This window comes from Bombus impatiens, unplaced genomic scaffold (genome assembly GCF_000188095.3).
Source record: "Bombus impatiens unplaced genomic scaffold, BIMP_2.2 scf_0264, whole genome shotgun sequence".
Taxonomy (NCBI): domain Eukaryota; kingdom Metazoa; phylum Arthropoda; class Insecta; order Hymenoptera; family Apidae; genus Bombus; species Bombus impatiens.
In genome coordinates this window covers 1,101,695-1,122,891 of record NT_176683.1, presented here as the reverse complement: position 1 = coordinate 1,122,891, position 21,197 = coordinate 1,101,695, and the positions used below count along the sequence as shown (strand labels likewise).

The 21,197-nt window shown below is 32.2% G+C and overlaps 1 protein-coding gene across 4 annotated transcripts; it reads right to left on the bottom strand.

Moving 5' to 3' along the window:
• Positions 1-128: 128 nt before the first annotated feature.
• LOC100749999 (long-chain-fatty-acid--CoA ligase 3) lies at positions 129-20,875 on the bottom strand. Of its 4 annotated transcripts, none has more exons than XM_003488782.4 (9): positions 20,464-20,864; positions 10,496-10,609; positions 5,492-5,846; positions 4,426-4,794; positions 3,541-3,936; positions 3,152-3,464; positions 2,806-3,069; positions 2,441-2,716; positions 129-2,353 (listed from the first exon to the last, which is right to left on the bottom strand). In XM_003488782.4, exons 2-9 carry the CDS (start codon positions 10,513-10,515, stop codon positions 2,199-2,201), a joined length of 2,148 nt encoding a protein of 715 aa, XP_003488830.1. In that variant the 5' UTR covers positions 10,516-10,609; positions 20,464-20,864; the 3' UTR covers positions 129-2,198. The 4 variants fall into 4 exon arrangements, with proteins under 4 accessions (XP_003488830.1, XP_012240047.1, XP_012240048.1 ...); XM_012384624.3 differs by lacking the exon at positions 20,464-20,864 and adding an exon at positions 19,817-20,119; XM_012384625.3 differs by lacking the exon at positions 10,496-10,609 and having other exon boundaries at positions 20,464-20,875.
• Between the last annotated feature and the right edge of the window lie 322 nt (positions 20,876-21,197).

The window sequence follows — 21,197 nt, the reverse complement described above, 5'->3', positions numbered from 1 at the left end:
TGATTCATATTCATAGATACTATTCTTTAGAATGCAATATTAAGTAAACAAAAAAGATATATTTGCTACTAATAACTTTAAAACAAATATTTTGGCGTAGGAAATGAATGGACCTAAAAGGAGCAATATACAGTGAGAATTCCCATACTTTTATTCTATCAATCTTTCCAACATTTGTACGAGCTGGATTATTGTCAGTGCTATGAATTATAAAAAATGAAAACGCTGTGAAATATATAAATATACATATCGCTTGTATATACGATTGATCACAAATTAGAGAGAAAAACACAAGAATCACAATAATACTATGTAAGTGTACTATAGATCTGTACATTTATTTTTGCATTTCATAATTTCAAGACGATAATTATAATAAGTAATGGTAATCATAGGTATTGATGATATGATTATATCCAAACGACAATTGATCATTTCCTATCTAATATTGTACAACTTTTAATAATTTATGGAAATCAGCACAGTTTCGTAACAATTCATAACGCATATGTTCAGCTATATTGCAGGAACTCTTAATGCAACTAGAAAAGGAGAATGAGCCATCAAATTGATAATCCATCATGTTTATCAAATGTCTTACTTTCTCTCTCTCCTTATACAGTCGCGACACACAAGCCGCGAAATACAAATAAAATATTAAACAATTTCATATTTACTTGCGCATCGAATATTAATGCTTAGACACTAAATATATAGAATGCGCAATCAACACGATATTTTATAGTATAATACAAAATCGCTATTCAATGCGCCATTCTTTTATTAAAATTTCAATGAAAAAGAAAAGATAAAAATTTCTATGAAATATAATCATTCATTTGTTAAGATATACGCATATCAACCATATCTGGTAAGAAGCATTTGAAAAAGATAAGTTGTTAATGTTATTGCAGACGAATCTCCTGTATAACGTCGGATATTAATAGGAAGACCACTAATTGCAAATCGCGAATGGAACTCGTGCAAATTAACATGACTTGGAGCTAAATAGATATTTGAATGATAGATCCTATGTAATGCCTACGAAATTGAAATACCAAAGAAATCCTTTAACCGTTCATGCTTTTCAAAGAATTGACACATTACAGCAAATAGGAAGACTACAAAAAATTACTAGAACAATTTCCCTTTTGTGAACACAGTTTTTCTTCATTTTTTTTTTTTTTTTATAAGCTCACATACATTACATCCTCATTTCCTCGTTCATATGTGCATACAATAATAAACATGCATACATATCAACACATGCGCACACATAATGTATCCCGATAGATAAAGAAGAAAGAAAAGAAAGTTTTTTGTGATGCTTTGATGTAATAATAACTCAAAACAATGGCATTATCTGCAAGTATTGTACAGTATTAGACGAAGAATAATTCTACGTGAAAATCCTAAACAGAAGATCAATTTATGTTGGCGTAAAATTAGAGATATTTAAACACCTACCATACATCACGCTTTAATATCAAGAATAAGTAAGAGCAGATAACTCGTCACTTGATTTTTTTGTATATATACATATCCTAATGCATAAAACAAAGTAATTATTAGCAGAGTAACTTTATAGCGACAAATTAAACTCGACGATTTCAAATAATACTTCAAATAAGTACATCGTACGAGTTATGAACTTATAACATTAATATGCTAGTCGATCAGCGATTTATCTTTCACGAAGTTCAAGAATTGTTACAAGGAATGAGTATATTATTAAGATGGAACTAAATGTAGAAGGAAGAAAAATAATTTCCTCCGCGGAATAATCACCTCCACCATTTGTTTATTCTCACTCATACCTTGCATCACGTAAGACAACGATTATGTTACAAGACGCTCTTTATATACTTACACCATTGAAGATCAAAGTCATTTCTCGTCTCGAACGAAACTCTAAATTGACTAATAAAATATTCTTAAGCAGACAAAAATTCTTTATATATTAGTTCTTTTTTATATACGTTTGACGATGTGTTGTAAGTTGACTTTCGTAGTATTAAAAAGTCGACACCTTTTTCAGTAAAGAAAACAGAGAAAATACGTTTCCAAATCTGAAGTTCTTAATTAACATTCGATCACGTTTCGTAAAATTCCAACGAAGGGTATCGAAATTTTGCCACATCGGAAACCTTGAATATCGACATCACTTCACTATTATATTTCTTGCAAATTTCTTCTCATCACGAGGCATACATCCTATTGATTTCGTGTTGATAACGTTCTTGTACTGCTTTCCTTTTAAGCTTGAATGCAGCTGTTACCAGTCCCATATCAGGTGACCACTGTTCTGCACACAGTTTCACAGCACCAGGTATTTCAAACCTCTGGAGATTGCCTGTATTAAAAATAAAGATTATTTAAATATCATTAAAAAGGTTTGAAAATTGGTACTTAGACAAACAATTATTTTTCAAATATCTACATTTTTTGGCTTGTTCAACCAGCTCCTGTAACACCGCTTTTTCAATATCAGGATTATCGCACAGTTCCTCTAAATTTTTTCCTGTAATACCTAAGTCATTGGCAATCTGTTCTAAATAGTATTGGTTAGGTACTACTAGTGCCACTGTATAAGATTTATGTGAATCTCCATAAACACAAATATTCTCCACAACAGGACAGGTTTTCAGTTCTGCTTCAACTTTACCCAAAGATACGTATTCACCAAGTTGCAATTTAACTAGATCCTTCTTTCGATCTGTAAAAATGTATATTGACCAAATAAAAAAAGTGCTGAAATATTTTTTCCAAGAAGGCTATAAGATGGAGATTAAAACTTAATATAACCTATAATTTTTATGCAACCATCTTCATGAATTTCTCCAATATCGCCGGTTCTGAACCACTGTTTCCCATCTTCATAAAAAAAGTCTTCTTTCGTTTTGTCTGGTAATTTGTAATACCCAGCCGAAACATTTGCACCACCAATTAATATTTCTCCTCTAGGATATGGTGTATCTGTAACTCTGTAACCAGCTTCCTCCCAATTTTCTAGTCGAATATCACAAATAGTGGTTGGTCCTCCTACTCTTCCTGTACTCCTATCATGCTCTTAAAAATGAGAAATCGTATAATCTAATGTATCAAACAAAACATCGTTTAATAAGAAATGAAAAGAAAAAGAAATACATACTGTCCATAACCGTAGCACAAGAAGTTGTTTCTGTAAGGCCATATCCTTGAGTCAATGTGGCACAGAGACACATTTTGACTTGAGTTTGGGTATCTGGAGTCAAAGGAGCACCACCGCAAAGTATAAGTCTAACCTTTCCACCAAGAACCTGTCTTGCAGCTCCAAAAACATATTTATTGCAGGCAGGTGTATCGTAACCACGCTTATACCATTTCAATTTGTATTCATAGGCAAATCTGAAAATGGTCCGACTCAGAGGCCCCGATTTCTTTACCTTTTCATTGATACCTTTACAGATACGGTCCAAAATAAGCTATAAAAGATACAGGAAACCAAAATTATTATATACTAACGTCACAGTATGATATAATACAATTATTGAACCTTACTGGCACGGAAGTTACACAAGTTGGTCGCAGAACCGACGCGTCCCCTTTGGATCCTCTTTGAATCTTACTACTCGAATCGATCATAGTAAGAGGCGAACTATAGCCGATAGGCACACCGCTTAAAAGGCACACACTCTCAGCAAGAAGTTCAAATACATGAGCCAAAGGTAAGAATGCAAGAAACACATCATCCGATTTAATTTCAACGACATCACAGAATGACTTCATCACAGAAATCACATTTGTATGCGACAAGAGCACACCTTTAGGTACTCCGGTCGACCCAGATGTATACATTATGATTGCAGTATCAGAGCTTTTTGGTGATGATAATGATGCTGCAGAACTGTTACCTGTCTGGAGTATATCAGAAAAAGGTAACAGCCTAACATCAGCCTAAAATGTACCAAAATGGTATACAAATTAGTGAAGATTTCTATATAATGTTTTTTATAGTTAGATGCTCTAATTTTAATTCTACAGTACCATAAATACTACATAGAACACCTGCTGAGAAATTTAGTATAAATTGAATACTGTTCATTACATTTATTTTTTAATTATTTTACTATAAATCTATTATTTTTAGATTTAGACACATAATACGTATAATATCCAAAGATATATAAAAGAACCAAAGCATACTTTTTATAATATACTCTTTATAATATTTAGTGAATGAAACATATTTCTGCTACAGTTTAATTTCTTCAATTATTTCTTTGTAATTAATTATATTCACAAAAATATGAATTTACATGAATATCCATAATTTACTTATAATGTAAAATAATATACAAGGTAAAATTTGGTATAGTTCTTCAATAAATATAACCAATAAGTGTCCTAATATTTATGGCCGGTAGTCTGGATCAAGGTACTCACCTTGTAACCCTTTGTATCAGTAGGTACCAGTTGATCTTCCATATAAATAATTGTTTTAACATTAGGTAACACATTAAGGAGCCGTTTGAATTTTGGTAACAGGTTATGGCTAGTAATCACGGTATTGACTTCTGTTTCGTTGATTCCATGAGCAATAGCTTCCTCGCCTAACGTCGCATAAATAGTAACTACAGTCATGTTCTGTTTAAAACAACCATAGGCGGCTATCATCCATTCCTCCCTAGTCTCGGCAAAGATCACGATGTTCTTCTGCATCGTAAGATTATATTCTTTTAAGCCTCGACCAAAGGATGTTGTCAGCCTGTCCATATCATTATAGTTTTTCCATTTGTACTCTCCCATTTTATACTGTAACAGAATAATTAGTAATCAGTTTTTTCTCATGTAAATTGTAATTAAGTTGAATTGTAATTAGTGTAATTGTAATTGTATTAAGTTGAATTCATCCATATTATTCATTCATATGCACGTAATATATAACCTGTATCACAAACTCTGCCCACCTGAGATACCGTCGTTGCTTTAAATAATACGCGAAAATATTATTAACGAAAGCTGTAGAATTCAAAGAATTACATAACACGGTAACAATGGTTTCTCGACAGGTGGATGCATAGAGGAGATATAGAGATTAACTTTGTTTTTTTTTAACAGAACGTTCTATTTTTTATGGTTGATTGCAACAGAATAGCTAATTCTGAGTATAAAAGTACTAACACATATTTATCCTGAAACTTACCGTTTCTGAGATATTTGACTTTGTTCATCTTAATATTTTATGTTACGAAACATGTTGAAAGATACGCGTAGCACTTCGAATGTAAACAAAGATGTCAAAAGCATACTACTGATGATGTCAACTGTTATTTTGACCCTAATACTTGTTTACATTCGAAGTACTACGCACATATCTACGCACACTATGACACACTGTACATTGACTAAGGAACCTCTAAGTATTTTTTTCTTCTTCGATTCTGTTCTTTTAATCAAATCATATGTATCATGATTTTAATTACAACAAAACAATCGCTTCTTACTCTACCTTTTTGAATATTCTACCATTGGATTGAACCTCGTCCTCCTCCGCAAGTATCTCTCTCGTACCAACGCATTTTTTTTCGCCGTGTTTTTTAGTGATCCATCCCATCACCTTCTCGAGCGTATCGATGTTTTCACGTTCAAGGGTAATGTGCATCTCCCTCGGCGGATCAACACTCCTGTACGTAATACTTTGTTCATCCTTTGTAATGGGCCGAGCCTTGATCCTTCGTGAAGCCTTCCTTTTCTCCCAAGGTCGTTGGAGCACGAGGTATACCGGGAACGTCAGCAGATCGTACAGGTACGAAATCGCCTTGATCGCGTTGACTGCGCTGATAACCCAAAAGCTTTCCATCTCCCTAGACAGGAAAACGCAATGTTACGAAATATGCATCTCGTTCTTCTTGTATGTTAGTGCCTTACAAAATCGTTTACTAATTAAAAGCTTATTGTATAAGCAGCGTTCTTTTAAAAAAAGCTTCGTTATCAATGCAGACCGATAATCTAAAGAAATTTTTGTTTCGCGACTAATGTCAAATTGTTCCTGTTATTTTAAATCTGAAATAATAACGATCTATTATTGTTTGTGTAATAATGATTTCGGATGTTAGTATGATAAGATGCATGGAATAAAGAACGATTCGCAAAGTGCAGGTTTGGTATTATATGATATTAATGCAACTATCGGTATGTACAGGGATTTTCATTAGGGATGTAAAAGAGTTTATGATAATTTTGAATTCAAAATATCAGTATAAGTACGTCTAAAGACATTTAAAGATTATCGTACCAATTTTAATTAATGAAATTTCCTGTATAGAGAAATGTCATTATCAAGGCTACAGAACACTGCATTATCTGCATTGCAGGGAATGGAGTCAGTGTCAATATTAGTACTAAAGAGCATACCATTAATATCTGGATATGTATAACACGTCATTATTCGATATCAGCACCAGTCATATACCAATGAAAGTAGTAATATATTACTATAGCAATTCTATGTAATATACTACGCAGAAGTAATTGCATTACAAATTAAATATCGTAAAGGCTTCCCAGAAAAATATTAACATGCCTAATATTCTACATATTATTTAAAAAAAGAGGTACAGTACGACGAGTCATAAAAATGTACATATATATATCTAATCTGAAACAGTTCCGTATCAAGCTCATAATTTTAGCAAAAACTCATTCTTCGCATTCATACATCAAGCTTAACGTTTTTTTCAAGGCTAAATCATTCATACGCATTACATTTAAAAAGAAAAACAAGAAGAAGTAGCTTTGAACCAAAGCATAACAAACAAAATTAAGGATTATTCAGATATCCGATTAATTATTTAACCGACAGCTGATAAAATGATAAATTGAAAACGAAATAACGCGCCGTTTCTAACTCTCGAACTTTAGACTAATTATCTAACCAATGTTTACTTTACCAGTCGAAGATTCATGACTTCGATACGATCTAACAAACACCCCGATGAATCTCCCCAATGTGAATAGATCGAGCTACTTCATTCTTCCCTCTTAACTTGTTTTTAACAATAATCAAAGAACGCGGAGAACTGTTTGTTTTTATCTTTTTTTTAATCCCTCCTTTTTTTTGTTAAGCGTATATATTAATTCTTTGATAACCTTGCAAACGATCAAACGACCTTAAAACATAGATAAAAACAGAGTCTGCCGGTCCCAAAACATGCATCGTATAAAAATAGTACGCGTAGTTGCGCGATCGCGTGATGTTGAGAATTAAAAGAAAAACTTAACGGCGCCGTGTAATAAAGGTGTGTTTTGATGGGTTTGTTTTCAATCACTGAATGAATAGCAGAAAGGGAATAAACGAAAAGGAGTATGAAAACAAGAAAAGAATTTGGTAAAGGAGACAGCAGTTATTCATATAAAATCACAAATGTTATAAGAAAGGTATACAAAAAAGAAAGGTATACAGCAAAAATGTAGAAAGACAAGAATCGTAAAATATAAATATTTCTTGAAGCTTTGTACAGTTTATTTTACTCTAAAAGTGTTACATTACCGGCTGCTACAAATATAGATTTGGTAGCGACGTTCCTGAGATACCTGGAATTGCTTGAATATACATACGTGCATAAAAAGTTGTGGTCACGGTATTGAGGGTGTAGTGAAGTACACGTATATACGTGGCATGATATGAAACACGCGTCAAGCTATGAAAGATAAATAAATAATCCATCTTCTTCATATATATGTACAATGCACACGGCTATGTAAATACAAGTTACACGTTCTGGACAAGGAATACATGCCTACTGAATTGAAATTATATATTATATATATCATATATTGAATTGAAATTCGAATTCGTTTACCACACGTGTGAATGTGTATTTATATACACGTGAAATAGAAGCTTAGAATGCAAATCTAGATTTAACAACTTGAGAACAGATGTGTAAATTGATACAAACTTGTCAACTTACGTATTAGCAAGATTACAGTCAAAGTGAACATAATCAATTGTACTAAAGGTGTCCATTTCTTGTGTATGTAAATACACGTGTACACGTGTGGTAAATAAATCTGAATTTCAACCTGTTGAACTTTCAAGAAATTTCCATTTTTTCTTATTACGTACTTCCCTTTTATCTCTGTATATCAGGAAGACAAAACACTGTGACGATGTTGATAACTGCATTTTCGCCATTTTTATCTTATTACTGCATTATTATACGTGTTTCACCACTTAGAGTATTTCGTTTAAACGATTATTCAAATGAAAAAAGAAGAAACATTGTGCGTTCTTGGTTGAAAAGACGAAGAAGGAAAAGGGAAGAAGTTGTAGCTTGAAATTGCAACAGCATACACATTCATATCATAGTACTACAAAAAAATTAAAGCACCTAAAATCATTCAATCGTTGCTCATAACGTTTCGTACCGCCTCAAAACGATAGAATGCGCCACGCGACACCCTATGTGTACCAATAGACACAAATACAATTAAAGACATGGCGTGACTACAGTCTGGCGACAACGTACTTCTACACGTCCAACGTGCATGTGATTCGAATATCTTCACGGACTTTGAACGTCGTTAGCTCGTGCCAGATGCGGCTACCAACTACTCGCATTGTCTTTTCATTATTTGAGATTCCAAGCGAAGGGCAATTCACTTTTCATGCAACCTACTACTACTTAGCTGCAAAGATACAGAGGAAACACGATACACGAAAACACGTTAAAGATCAAGGCCGGTTACGCATAGTCTCCGAATTCAATACAAATAATGGAATGACTAAACAAGAATAATTACATGGTTCGCTTGCTGAGATAAACCGCACGCATTTGCAATCGTTCATGTTTCCTCGATAAAATGAATTAATTGTAATAATGTCCGATAATTGATTTCTACGTGCTAATAATCTATTGTAAATGAAATTTAAATATAAATTCCAACAATTAATATATATACATATATCATAGCGGTTCATGCGGCTGTGAATAAACAATTAAAAAGTAGCAGATTTGATTGTTAAAAATTAGTATGTATCATTCTTTCTGCGTGTTTATACAAAGAATATATTTTATTACTTCGAAATGAAGAAATTAAGAAATAATAGAAGACAGCCGGGAATAGAGGTGGCGCGAAGGAACAATAACATGTAACAAATAAGACTATTATTCAAATACGAATTATGTATGAGATGTAGTTATGCAATGAAAAATACATACCTGTTTCCATTAATGATATGTACTCATTTGCAAACTTCTTATTTACTGTACGGCATTAACAATACTTTACGATATTAACAAATTTACTTACCATTAACTGTGATCTAAAAAAACGGCGACGCTATGAATCTTTCAGTTGATTGATAAATGCACGTACAATTATAATTGCAAACGTTTGAATAAAATATGACACTTCATTTTTTTCTATACATTATTTTCTATACATGGTATTCCAGCCAGCATAGGAGAGAAAGAAACAACTTGTTGCAATGTTTCGTAGAAAAATAGAAAAATCGATAGTTATCGTAAGTTGATAATCATAAAATGCAATTTGATTATGAATCAGCACATGGACAAATCAAGGGTCCTCGTTCTGTAAGTAATTTGTAACACGAAATCTAAATTACTGTAGAAAGAAACTTATCATTTTTTTTATATGATAAAGATTTATCAGCTTGACAAATTACAAGGAAACATAAATCATATAATAACAAAGACTGGATGAATGTACAATTATGTAACAACTTCTTTAAGATATAGATTGTGACTTAATAGATAAATGCAATACAAGAGATTGTGAAATTACACGTTGTATTCAGTCTCAAGCAAAAGAACGTTAACAATTGCTATTTGGAAACTTGGAATAGGGACCAATTTCTTAGAAAGATAGAAGTAATCATCAAAATTTTTCTGTACTGATTAGTCATTGAAGGAAGAGGCTGGTAAAGTAAAATAGTATAGTTCACAATCAAATATTCCTGAATTATAGATAAGAATACAGAAGGAATAATTCGGAATCGTTATACGTAATTTAATAACAAACGTATTACGCAGATAAAAACACATTGATACAGATAGAATTGAAGTGCCTCTTATACTTTATTCGCTTCATTACAATTTATAATTATCATTCGATTGTTTACCAATCCACTGAAAAGTTCTCGTTTTTTGTAACATCAGCAATGTGCAGCGTATTATATACTTTTACCCTTCACTATACTGACACAAACATGCTGATAAATATCATCGAATTGACATAAATAAGAGATAGAAAGAAGCAAAACTTTATGGCACTGAACTAACTTACTAACACTAGATTAATATTTTACATCACACTACATCAGATCTATTCCAATTCTATACCATAATGTTCTTCGAAAGAGCGTGATTGTAAATCTGCAGGCAAAATACACGTACATGCGTAGCTAAAAATATTCTTAATAGCATAAAAAAAAGAGCGTGGTGATTTTGTCTTTTTCTTTTTCTTTTCTATAATTATTGCGACTCACGGTTTTTCGTCCACGATCATGATGGATCACTATCTGGTCGCCTTTATACCCAATAGATAGATATCAGTACCTCCTGTACTTTAATGGAAGTTGATTTGATGCGGATTAATGACACTGCAATAAAAACCGTTGGCACAAATGACGTGGTTAATGGTATTTTAGGATGCACATGTCCTACTACTGTACCCGAGCATCATCAAAATCGTTCTCGACATAAATACCGATTCTCCTTGTTTTAAGTCAGCAGAACTTTTCTGTACTTATCGAGTGATATGAACTTATAAATAGAGCAACGGAGCCGTAACAAGGCAGATGAACTATGCACTTGAAACCGAACGATTGATAATAATTCTTATCAGCATAACGCCGAACGATCGTAATTTATTATTTAATTAAATTGTATCGAAATGTAGACTGCTTATACTCTTGAATTAAAGAAACATCGAGGTCAGATAATTACAATAATTGAATATAAATAGAATGTACATACACATCCTCCTCCTCCTATACAGCCGATGTAACTTTCATGGAAGCAAAAAGATACGGTATCTAACACAAACAACAACAGCTATTCATAGTAATTGATAATGGAAAATTACATCAATTCCATTTCTCCAATTTTCTCTTAATGTTGAACAATGCCTATTGAAAGAACGGAGGTTGTTTTGCATTTTTTTAAAATGCCTATTGTGTCTATAGTTTCCAATACTTCTCGACTGTAGGTTGAACTTTTCTTTGGTTTCTAGAAGTCTCGCAAGTAAGAATCTGTTTTTGCGAATACTAATTTAATAATATATTCAGTTATAAAATCGAATATAAAATTAAATTATGAAAATGAAATTATACTATACATTGAGAAATAAATGGCAAATGGAAACTAAAGAATATAACGAAAGAATTTGTTTATTTTAAATACTCGATGCACTTGCATTATGGATACCCTATATTGGCTATGAAAGACTATTAAGATGACATTGAATTCACTTGAAGTCTTATACAGTCTGTTAACTGTGGATTAAATTTGGTTAAGTGCACTTTACTATACACGTACTGCCACGCGCCGATTTATAACGAAAATGTATGTCACAAAAATTGAAACATTATCAACGTTGACGTGTCAAATTGAGAAGCCTCACGAAATTAAAGTAACTCCTATCGAAATAGCAATGGCTCATTTAATATAGTCTGAGGGACTATGTCCTATAAGATTTAATTTTAATACTTGATATTAAAGATTATAGATTGTCCACTCTTCTCTCTATTTTTGTTACGTAATCAATGTAAAGTTATAAATATTTTTTATGACTACGATAGAATATAACCTCTTATTCAATAGAATTAACCTCTTCATTCAATAACATAATTATCATTCTTTAATATTCCTTTTTAACACAACATAAAGTGAACATAATATATTTAACATAAAATATAAACATAAAATAAATTTACTTAGATAAACAGAATTAACTTGCTTTTTAATACGTAAGAGGATGACTTGAAAAAAGTGGTGTTGAGATAATCAGTATAACAACGATGCTAAAGGACAAACTACAGATAAGTCAGAAAGACTTTTGAAAATAGACAATGGGGTCACTGAGCGACCAAGCTGCCGCGTCATATATGTATATGTACACGTACGTATATGTATTTAAGTAACCCAACTTCAACCTTGACCAATACTGTAGAGTATGAGCTAGATATTCAATCATTTCAGTAATTCAGATTTTTCTCCTACGTATCTTCACTCGCAACGAAGAATTTCTTTTTATCGACTTATATAAGTAAAAATTGTTGTACACACTTTAAGACATTCTTATGGAACAGTATAATATTTAATCAGATCTCATCTGCGTATGTTGAACAATTAATTTGACGATTATTTTAAAACACTAATTTCTAATAGGATAAGTCACTCAAACAACAATTAATGCCAATTATATCAATAGATCGATAGATTTAAGTCGTAATAAATTAGATCTCGACGATAATTCTAGTAATGGCTATTGACCAAGGGGTATTAGTAACTGATTACTGTTAAAATGCAATAATACTATATTATATAGCTACATTATATACATTATATACTATAGCTAATACTAATATTAGAAACTATGTAATACCATAATGTATGCTATTAAAATGCAATGAAAATAGAATTAAAATAAAATAGAAATTCATTACTCATATGCCTTGCGTAATATAAACGTATTTTAATTGTTTTAAAACAATCAAACGATCAATCTTTGAATATTCTTGTTATCATTTACTAAATGCAAACTTATTGTTTCCTGCTTTTACAACAATTGCTATTTACAAGTCAATTTTCATCAATTAAATTATTAACATATTTTTTTGTAATATTTAAAAATAAGAAGACATTACTATGCAATTAGAAGAATTAATTTCGCATCATTTTTCATTCTTAAGCATGTTCTCAATGCCAATTATATTCCATACATTAGTAGCTATATTATTATTATCCTCATCGAAGATTAAGTTATATAGAAACGTTAATGTAGCCTTGAAAACGGGTTTATCTTTAAAAAAGGGGCTTTAATATCGTGGACTCAACATAATACTTTAATCTTCTAATAAAAACTTGAAGCCTGGATTAAACCGTTCTATAATGAATTTTCTTAGAAAGCGATAAGTATAACGTATTAATAATACATAAAATTATCTAAAAACAATGCATATAAATATATCACTGTATAGTGTATATAACTTTGCATTGATTTGCGAAAATGCAAGAAATATTTTAGAATATTTAAAAGCAGTATTATACATGTCAAAGAATCGAAAGGATATGCATAACTTCATAACATAATAATTTCTTTGAATTTCCATTCATGGCCAAGATATTTGAAAAAGGGAAACAAATCCAATAATGAAAATTAATGAGAATAGATGCAAGTGAAACATTTACGTAACGTTGTTCCGTAATAGCTGTCAACCTTCAGTAATGATTTAATACGTAATATATAACAGAAAATTGAACCAAAAATTAATGAAAACCTACTAAGGAATATTCTAAATAAACCATTTATCTTAACTTAATACAGCACACGGGCTATTCGGAAAATCTATGTTTACCGTTTCGACTCTCGAAATTGAGTTGCGAAAGTTACAGCAAACACCTCCTAAAAATTCAAAGTGATGTAATATTTCCTCTTGCAATAGTAAATATTCTTTCAAATTACACACAGATGAAGTCTCTGTTTCACAGAACCACCTATCCTAACTTTACGCTAAACAATATTCTAGTAAGACTAATAGCACGTACAACTAGTTTTGATTCGAAATTAAAGCCAAACGAAGGCATACACGATAGCTGGATTTCGACTGTAATTAAAACTTCTCACATAAATTTCAATGCTCCAATTCTCTCTCTCTCTCTCTCTCTCTCTCTCTCTCGCTCTCTCTCCCTTCCACTTTCTCTCTAACAGTCTCTGCATCGAAAAATCTTGCTCCTCGTTAAAAGTACGTAACATAACAGAAAATTGATTTGTAAAATGGGACTAGAACTAGAAGCAGATATAGCGTTGTTCCAACTTGCCAATTACAATTTTACCAGGAAAGATAAAATCACGCGTCCACGAATCATGCACGTGAAGATTCAAATTGGATCGTTCCTATTGGTCAGCTTCCTGTCTGGGAAGCGTTCGTATATGTCCCTTGATCGCTTACGAGGCACAAATCGGCTCGATCGTTCGAAGCTCTAATGGCTGGCATCCTCTAATATTAGGTCAAATTATGTAAACGAGCAAGAAACGGATTTCTATAGAGCGCCATGTTCAGTTAATTTATTAACGAAACACGGGAGCTGTCACATTTCACGTGATGTTTCAACATATTTTCAACCGAAATTATTTTATTAATGACTTGGACTTAGGAACTAAACGCAATACCATAGTTAAATACGTGATACCGTCGTCAATAACATTTAAGAAAGTAATAGATTTTATATTATTACATTGAATCGTGTGTGACGTTCATTTTGTAGTAATAGAACAAAATGGAACATACATAATTTAATAAAATAATATAAGACAAAAAATGTTGTTCATCTATTATTTCCTTATGAAACGTAACGAGCTTTTGGGACAATCTAATATAAGGTCATTCTGAAAGGAAATACCAAACGATTCGATAAATTATTTCTGATTGTATACGGATCAGTTTCATGTATATAGTTTCATAACAATTGCAGAGGAAAAAATACGAACGAGCCGATTCGAACACAATGGGATGTAATGATAAGGATATTAGTAGAACTTTGTATACATTTTTTGTTTCCACTTGGCATCGTTATAGCACAGTATGTTTCGATCCTTTATTCCACTGGATATTGACAGGCTTCTGAATCGTTTATGCCAAGGCCTGACCACTGAACTATGTATCGTATTACAAAGATACAACCAGAGATCGCGACTTTTGAATGTGTATTTAAAATAAACGTGGACACATGTACGTGTCATGTGGTTGGTAACTGGTGCTACCAACTGGTGGTAGAAGTCGAAAATATAGAATAAAAATTTTTCGTTTGAGGCTTTGTTTTCGAGAAAATCGACTTTAATTTTTGCTCGGTACGCGTGCACTTTATCACGTCTCGTTATAATCTCACTGTAGATCGTTGTCTCGATGGAAAAATTGAAAACAAATTTTTATTCTATATTTTCGACTTCTTCTTTCGAGTAGAATCAACCCCTTTCCGCTTGTACCACCAATTACCAACCACCCTGTATATCGAGGAATTGAAGATCCGCGTTCTCACGGTTACTGAACTCAACGCGCTGGAAAATAATTTTTTTTTTATCATATATTATATGTAAAAAATATTATCACCTGTAAAGGGACGCGTTTATTGTTAGAAATTGTACAGACATTTTAGTCTTCTTACTTCTTTAGTCTTCTTAGTCGAAACAGAAAATTAATTTCATTGAATAATAAAACCTTATTGACCGCCTATTCCAAAATTGAGTGTTATTGCTCAGAATGACTATCTTGATAAAATATTAATTAATATACCACTTTTTTTCTTCTTTCCAAATCGCTTAATATCTGGTAAATCTGTCGAATATCTAGTAAACAACATTGCTATAATCGAAACATTTGTATTTACATTACTGGTTTGAACAAGCTCAAGATTTCCTTATCTCCGAGAGTTACGAAGTTATTTAGAAATGGAACTTTACATTTGACTACTCAATATTTAAAAATTCGTCGTTTTCTTCCCCTACTTTTTCGCTATTTTCAATTTCGATGCGAACTACACGCCGCGTAACAAAATCCATGAATAGAAATACAGAAGAAAATGGAAAACTACAATCGTCGCTCAATTATGCATAATAACCTGAAATTATCATAGACACAAGCTACTTACGACTGTGCAGCTTGTTTTTTGTTAAGGTTTTATCTCGTAATAGAGAGAGAGAGAGAGAGGAAATACGTGGATGAATGTATAATAGAAAATATATTTAAGCAAGTTGAAGTGTAAGTACAATGTGTATGCTAATCCACATCCGCACGCTGGCAGCGTTGCTTTACGAAAGAGCTTCGAAACCATGGATCTATGGGTATTTCTACAAATACACCTGTCTGTACCCCGCTACATCATCCGTGCAAGACATGTTCCTAGAAAACTATGAGGCTGAAAGGCCCTTCAAAATGATTTAGTGCTAAACAATAGTCAATGGCTTTGGGAACTAAGAAAACTAAACTTGAGAAAAGATGTGGAGTTTTCCTTGAAGTGACACCCACTTCAACATTTTCAAATAAACGTAGATAAACAGAGAAACCGCATATTATATGTATGTCGTTAATATATAAGAGATAATTCAATTAATTCCATACAACGAATTAAGATAAGCGTAATTTTATTCTCGGCGGAAAACTTTTTTTCCAAGTTTATAAAACCTTCAACAAAACATAAACTGATAAAAACTGCGGAAGCTATTTTAATTAATATAAAGTTAATAATCTATCGTTTTTATTTGTGGATTAATGATATTTGTTATTCATGAACTGGTAATTCTTCTTTAGATACCTTCTGTACATATAAAAAGTGGACAAAATGACTACAAAGTAAGCCACTTTATCATGTTCATTTCCATCTTACGCAGACTTTCAGTTTTCTGATACCGCTATCTTCGAAGATATCTACAACAAATTGTATATACGTACGTCGAATATTACGGGCTGCGGGTAAAGTTTCTCTCATGATAATAAAACCTCTTTCCAACGTATAAATTTCGTCAACTAGATATTTGAATAAATAAAGGTTCGAACTTATCAGACAGTGAAGAAGAAATGATAAGAATTATCAAGCTTCATATCATAAAGGGTACAATAGGAATGATCTGATGTCTGGCGCAACATAAATCAGTTACAAAATTTACTTATGCTACACTGTCAAATCTGATATATTGTAGGAAAGATAACAGAAGTTTTCGACGTCGAATTTTATATTAACTGAATCTAGTCATCAATTAAAAAAGAAAAAAGATGCAAAATGTAATACGATAAATATTGTAACTACACAAAATCCCGTCTATATAAAAAGCTAGATTTAACAGAAATTAAAAAACGATTGTCCTACGATTTACGAGAATCAAATGTATCGATACACTCGCGGTATGTAGTATGCGTGGAAGAAGCGTTGGAACAAATGAACCATAATGCGAAGCCCCGAGATAAAGAGACGACATTGAACGTCACGTCGAACCCTGCATTACTCATGTTATGCTTAAGTTATGCCAAGGTGAATACGGGGTTACCCTATATCTATCACACATTCACATGTTATATTTATTATGGCACGCTATTGAAAGTATTTGATGATAGGTAAGCATTACTTTAAAGTCACGCAGTTATATAAAGAAAAAAAAGGAATGAAAAAACGTAGTTATGTATGTAACACATGATGTATAATAATTGACGTAATGGCAATACACGGTTGATAAGTTTAATTACAAATACCTGTAATTGAACGTGGACGAAACGTATAATAGCCTGATGTATATCATAATTAATACATATTAGCGTTACAAATTATGAGGAAACAGTTATTGAATAATGCATACATAAGGTACGGCGATCGATACTTTTGGAATGATAGATAAATCATGTATGCGGGCAGAGCGGGACAGGGTGAGAACTTCTCATCCTTGTAGGGTCCCGAAGGATGGCCTTGCGCCGCCTTAGGTGGTCATAAAGGTCGTCACGCCGAGGAGGTTCTGGGTCCTCCTCGGACTTACACGACGGCCCAGGAGATAGCGTTGAGAGGGGTAGTCCCTGTCACTGCCCAAACTAGACCTGAGGAATGGGTCCCTCAAAATGGGAGAGGACGCGGGAGTGCTCCGGCAGCAATTCGAAAAAGGTCCCGGAGCATTTCTGTCAAGGGTCAAGTAGGTAAGTCCGACACTATCTAGCTGCTTCCGAGAAGAACGGCGGGGTATCCATGAGGATTTCCCCCACACATAAAAAAGAAAAAAGATAAATCATGTGTCTATTATATATATATATATATATATATATATATATATATATATATATATATATATATATATATATATATATATATATATATATATATATATATATATATATATATATATATATATATATATATATATATATATATATATATATATATATATATATATATATATATATATATATATATATATATATATATATATATATATATATATATATATATATATATATATATATATATATATATATATATATATATATATATATATATATATATATATATATATATATATATATATATATATATATATATATATATATATATATATATATATATATATATATATATATATATATATATATATATATATATATATATATATATATATATATATATATATATATATATATATATATATATATATATATATATATATATATATATATATATATATATATATATATATATATATATATATATATATATATATATATATATATATATATATATAATATGTAGTGTAACAGCAAATCACCAACTAGTCATTAATTAAAGATCAACACTGAGAATAAATTGAGCAGAATAATTGTACATCGACAGACACATCAAGTTATAGAAGGAAACCTATACATAGAACAACACGATCATCGATAAAATGCATCAACCTAATGGACGTATGCGCTAACATTTCATACTGCACGTTCCTATAATTAATTTATTGCAGTAATCAGTGAGAAAACAACCTGCTGCGTCACTGTATCACTTGCTTTTGTCTACATTGGTATATAACGTTGTGCAGCTCTTACTTGACAAAGTATCAGGTGATACTGGGTGCCGCCATGTGCGACGCGAAGATAGCAATAGGTAGTAATTTTTCTCAGAATAAAAGAAGGAAACAAATCAGAGCGATAATAATATTCTAGTTAAAATCTCATTCGACATCAGCTATATAAATTAAAAATTGTGTACTCATCGTTCGAACAATAATCATTCGATCAAATCGCAAAAGGATAAGAATACTTTCATTTTGCTATAGACACAATAAACTCTTAAACATTTATTACATATTCCTCCATTCCAAGAAAGGAAAAGACAATAAAGAATTGTATGTATGAAATTGAAACGAAAAATGAAGAAATCTTTTAACACTAGAAAAATGCAACTGAACCTGAAAATTTTACTTACGTTTAAAAAAGTTACGAAAGAATAAACGGCGTAAACGTCATTTAATTGGTAGTAGCTTCTTTCCCTATTCTTAGTCACGGTAGTACACGCAGCGTATAATAGTATACATTAATTGAACGTCAATAAGACATATGCAAAATGCAATTTTATATGTATTTCAAATTTTTGTACACAATACAAGATGCGTGTGCGCATGTGACTTCTAGTACCTGTTCATTCACCGATAGTTCTTGATCAGTAGCCGCGAACAATTTGACCGTGAATTCGATATCTAACTGAAAGATCGATTACTTCTTTGTGGAATGCCGCAACCATAACAATATTCACACGATAGGATAAACGAAAGAAAAATGTTACCGACCAATCTGTAGTTACAGCAAGCAGTACCATTCCGGAAGTTTGAATCGAGAGTAATTCAAAGTCATTTCAACTAAACCATCGCGTGTTAATTGTATATCATGTCGATTTATATCAAGTCTATTTTACGATTGATTCACATGTTTTTTCATATAAACAGGAGAACATTTTCAACATAAAGCAGAAAATTATATCACGTGAATTTAATTTCAAAATTTTAATTGACTTGAATATTAGTAATAATATTCGTCTACGAGATATGAAGCAAGTTCATTGCTTACCTTTCTATACACTACACTACGAATATCTTAACTTTCCGATCTCGTGATTTCTTCTCAACGAGTTCGACGATTCTTGTCGACTAACAGTCTGTTTTCCCACTGCGATCAAAAGAGGAAATTATCACTATACGCCATACGCGATCCAAGGGTTGAGAATGGTGTGGGTGTATGGGTATGCGTATAAGTAATATCTGTACGTACAGTAGATATACATATATAGATAAAAGAAGAGGGACAAGGAAAGGACACGAGGGACAGTCGATCTACGATATGACGTACTACTCCGTGCAGCGGTCGACGACGAACTGAATTCGAATCACGATTAACGTGAGGACTGAGAAGTTACGTGAGATAGAATTTTCTAGTGATCTTTGATCTTTGATCGTTGTCTTTCATGAGAGCGAAATATAATTTTGTATCTTGATATCGACTAACACTACCAGGGGGTAAACGAAACCGACATGTGACGACAAGACAGCTGTTCGACAGATCGCTTGCAGTCTACAATCTACGTACCAACAGACGCTTTTATGTTACGTCGAGAAGGAAATCGGTTTTTATCGCGGAGAATTTTGATGCAAACCTAAAAATGCTCTGGGTACTTATATTTCAAGTACACTTCAAATTATGTATTTTGTTATTCTTACATTCGTCACGATAATCGATCGCGGAGATCGAACTCCTTCGAATCTTCACTCGGTGTAAAAAATTATCTCCAATAACTCGTTGAATACTTGATAAGATAAACCAAGAACGCCTTAACACCACGTGCTTCTATACTATGAACTTGGTACTATTCACCGTTGATCCTATACTTGTGATAATGTATAACGCGCACACGAGCGTTTAGCTCAGTATTCGCGCGAATAATACTCGAATCTTAACATTTCTTCTGTATGTATGACACACTACTCCTTGTTGTACACATGTCAAATTTTTAACCTATCATACGTTGAGGTTTCACGAATACTGCGTATTTTCGGCAAAACTGAACGTTCCCTACTCTCTCTCGCACGTACTAACGCCAGCGCAGAACACCGACCACTCTATACATGCTCGATCCAATAGCGGCCATCTTGATATTCGTAAGCTCGAAACCAAAAAGGTCGATGAAAAAAGTATAAAACAAATTACTTTACACACACCAAGTTCTTGATAATTTTGAAGAATATTAGAAATTACGAGTGAAAAGAAGAATTCGCTTTATTTCTAATAGAACTTTCTAAAAAACATTGCTGTAGTTTGAATACATTGTTCATTTAAAATCTCCCGCCAATTTTTTAACATAGCGAACAGTTTATACTCGGAGATTTTGCCCGTTTAGTCTCGTAAATTTTGTTAACATGACACAACGAACATAATAATCGTTAAGATTTATATA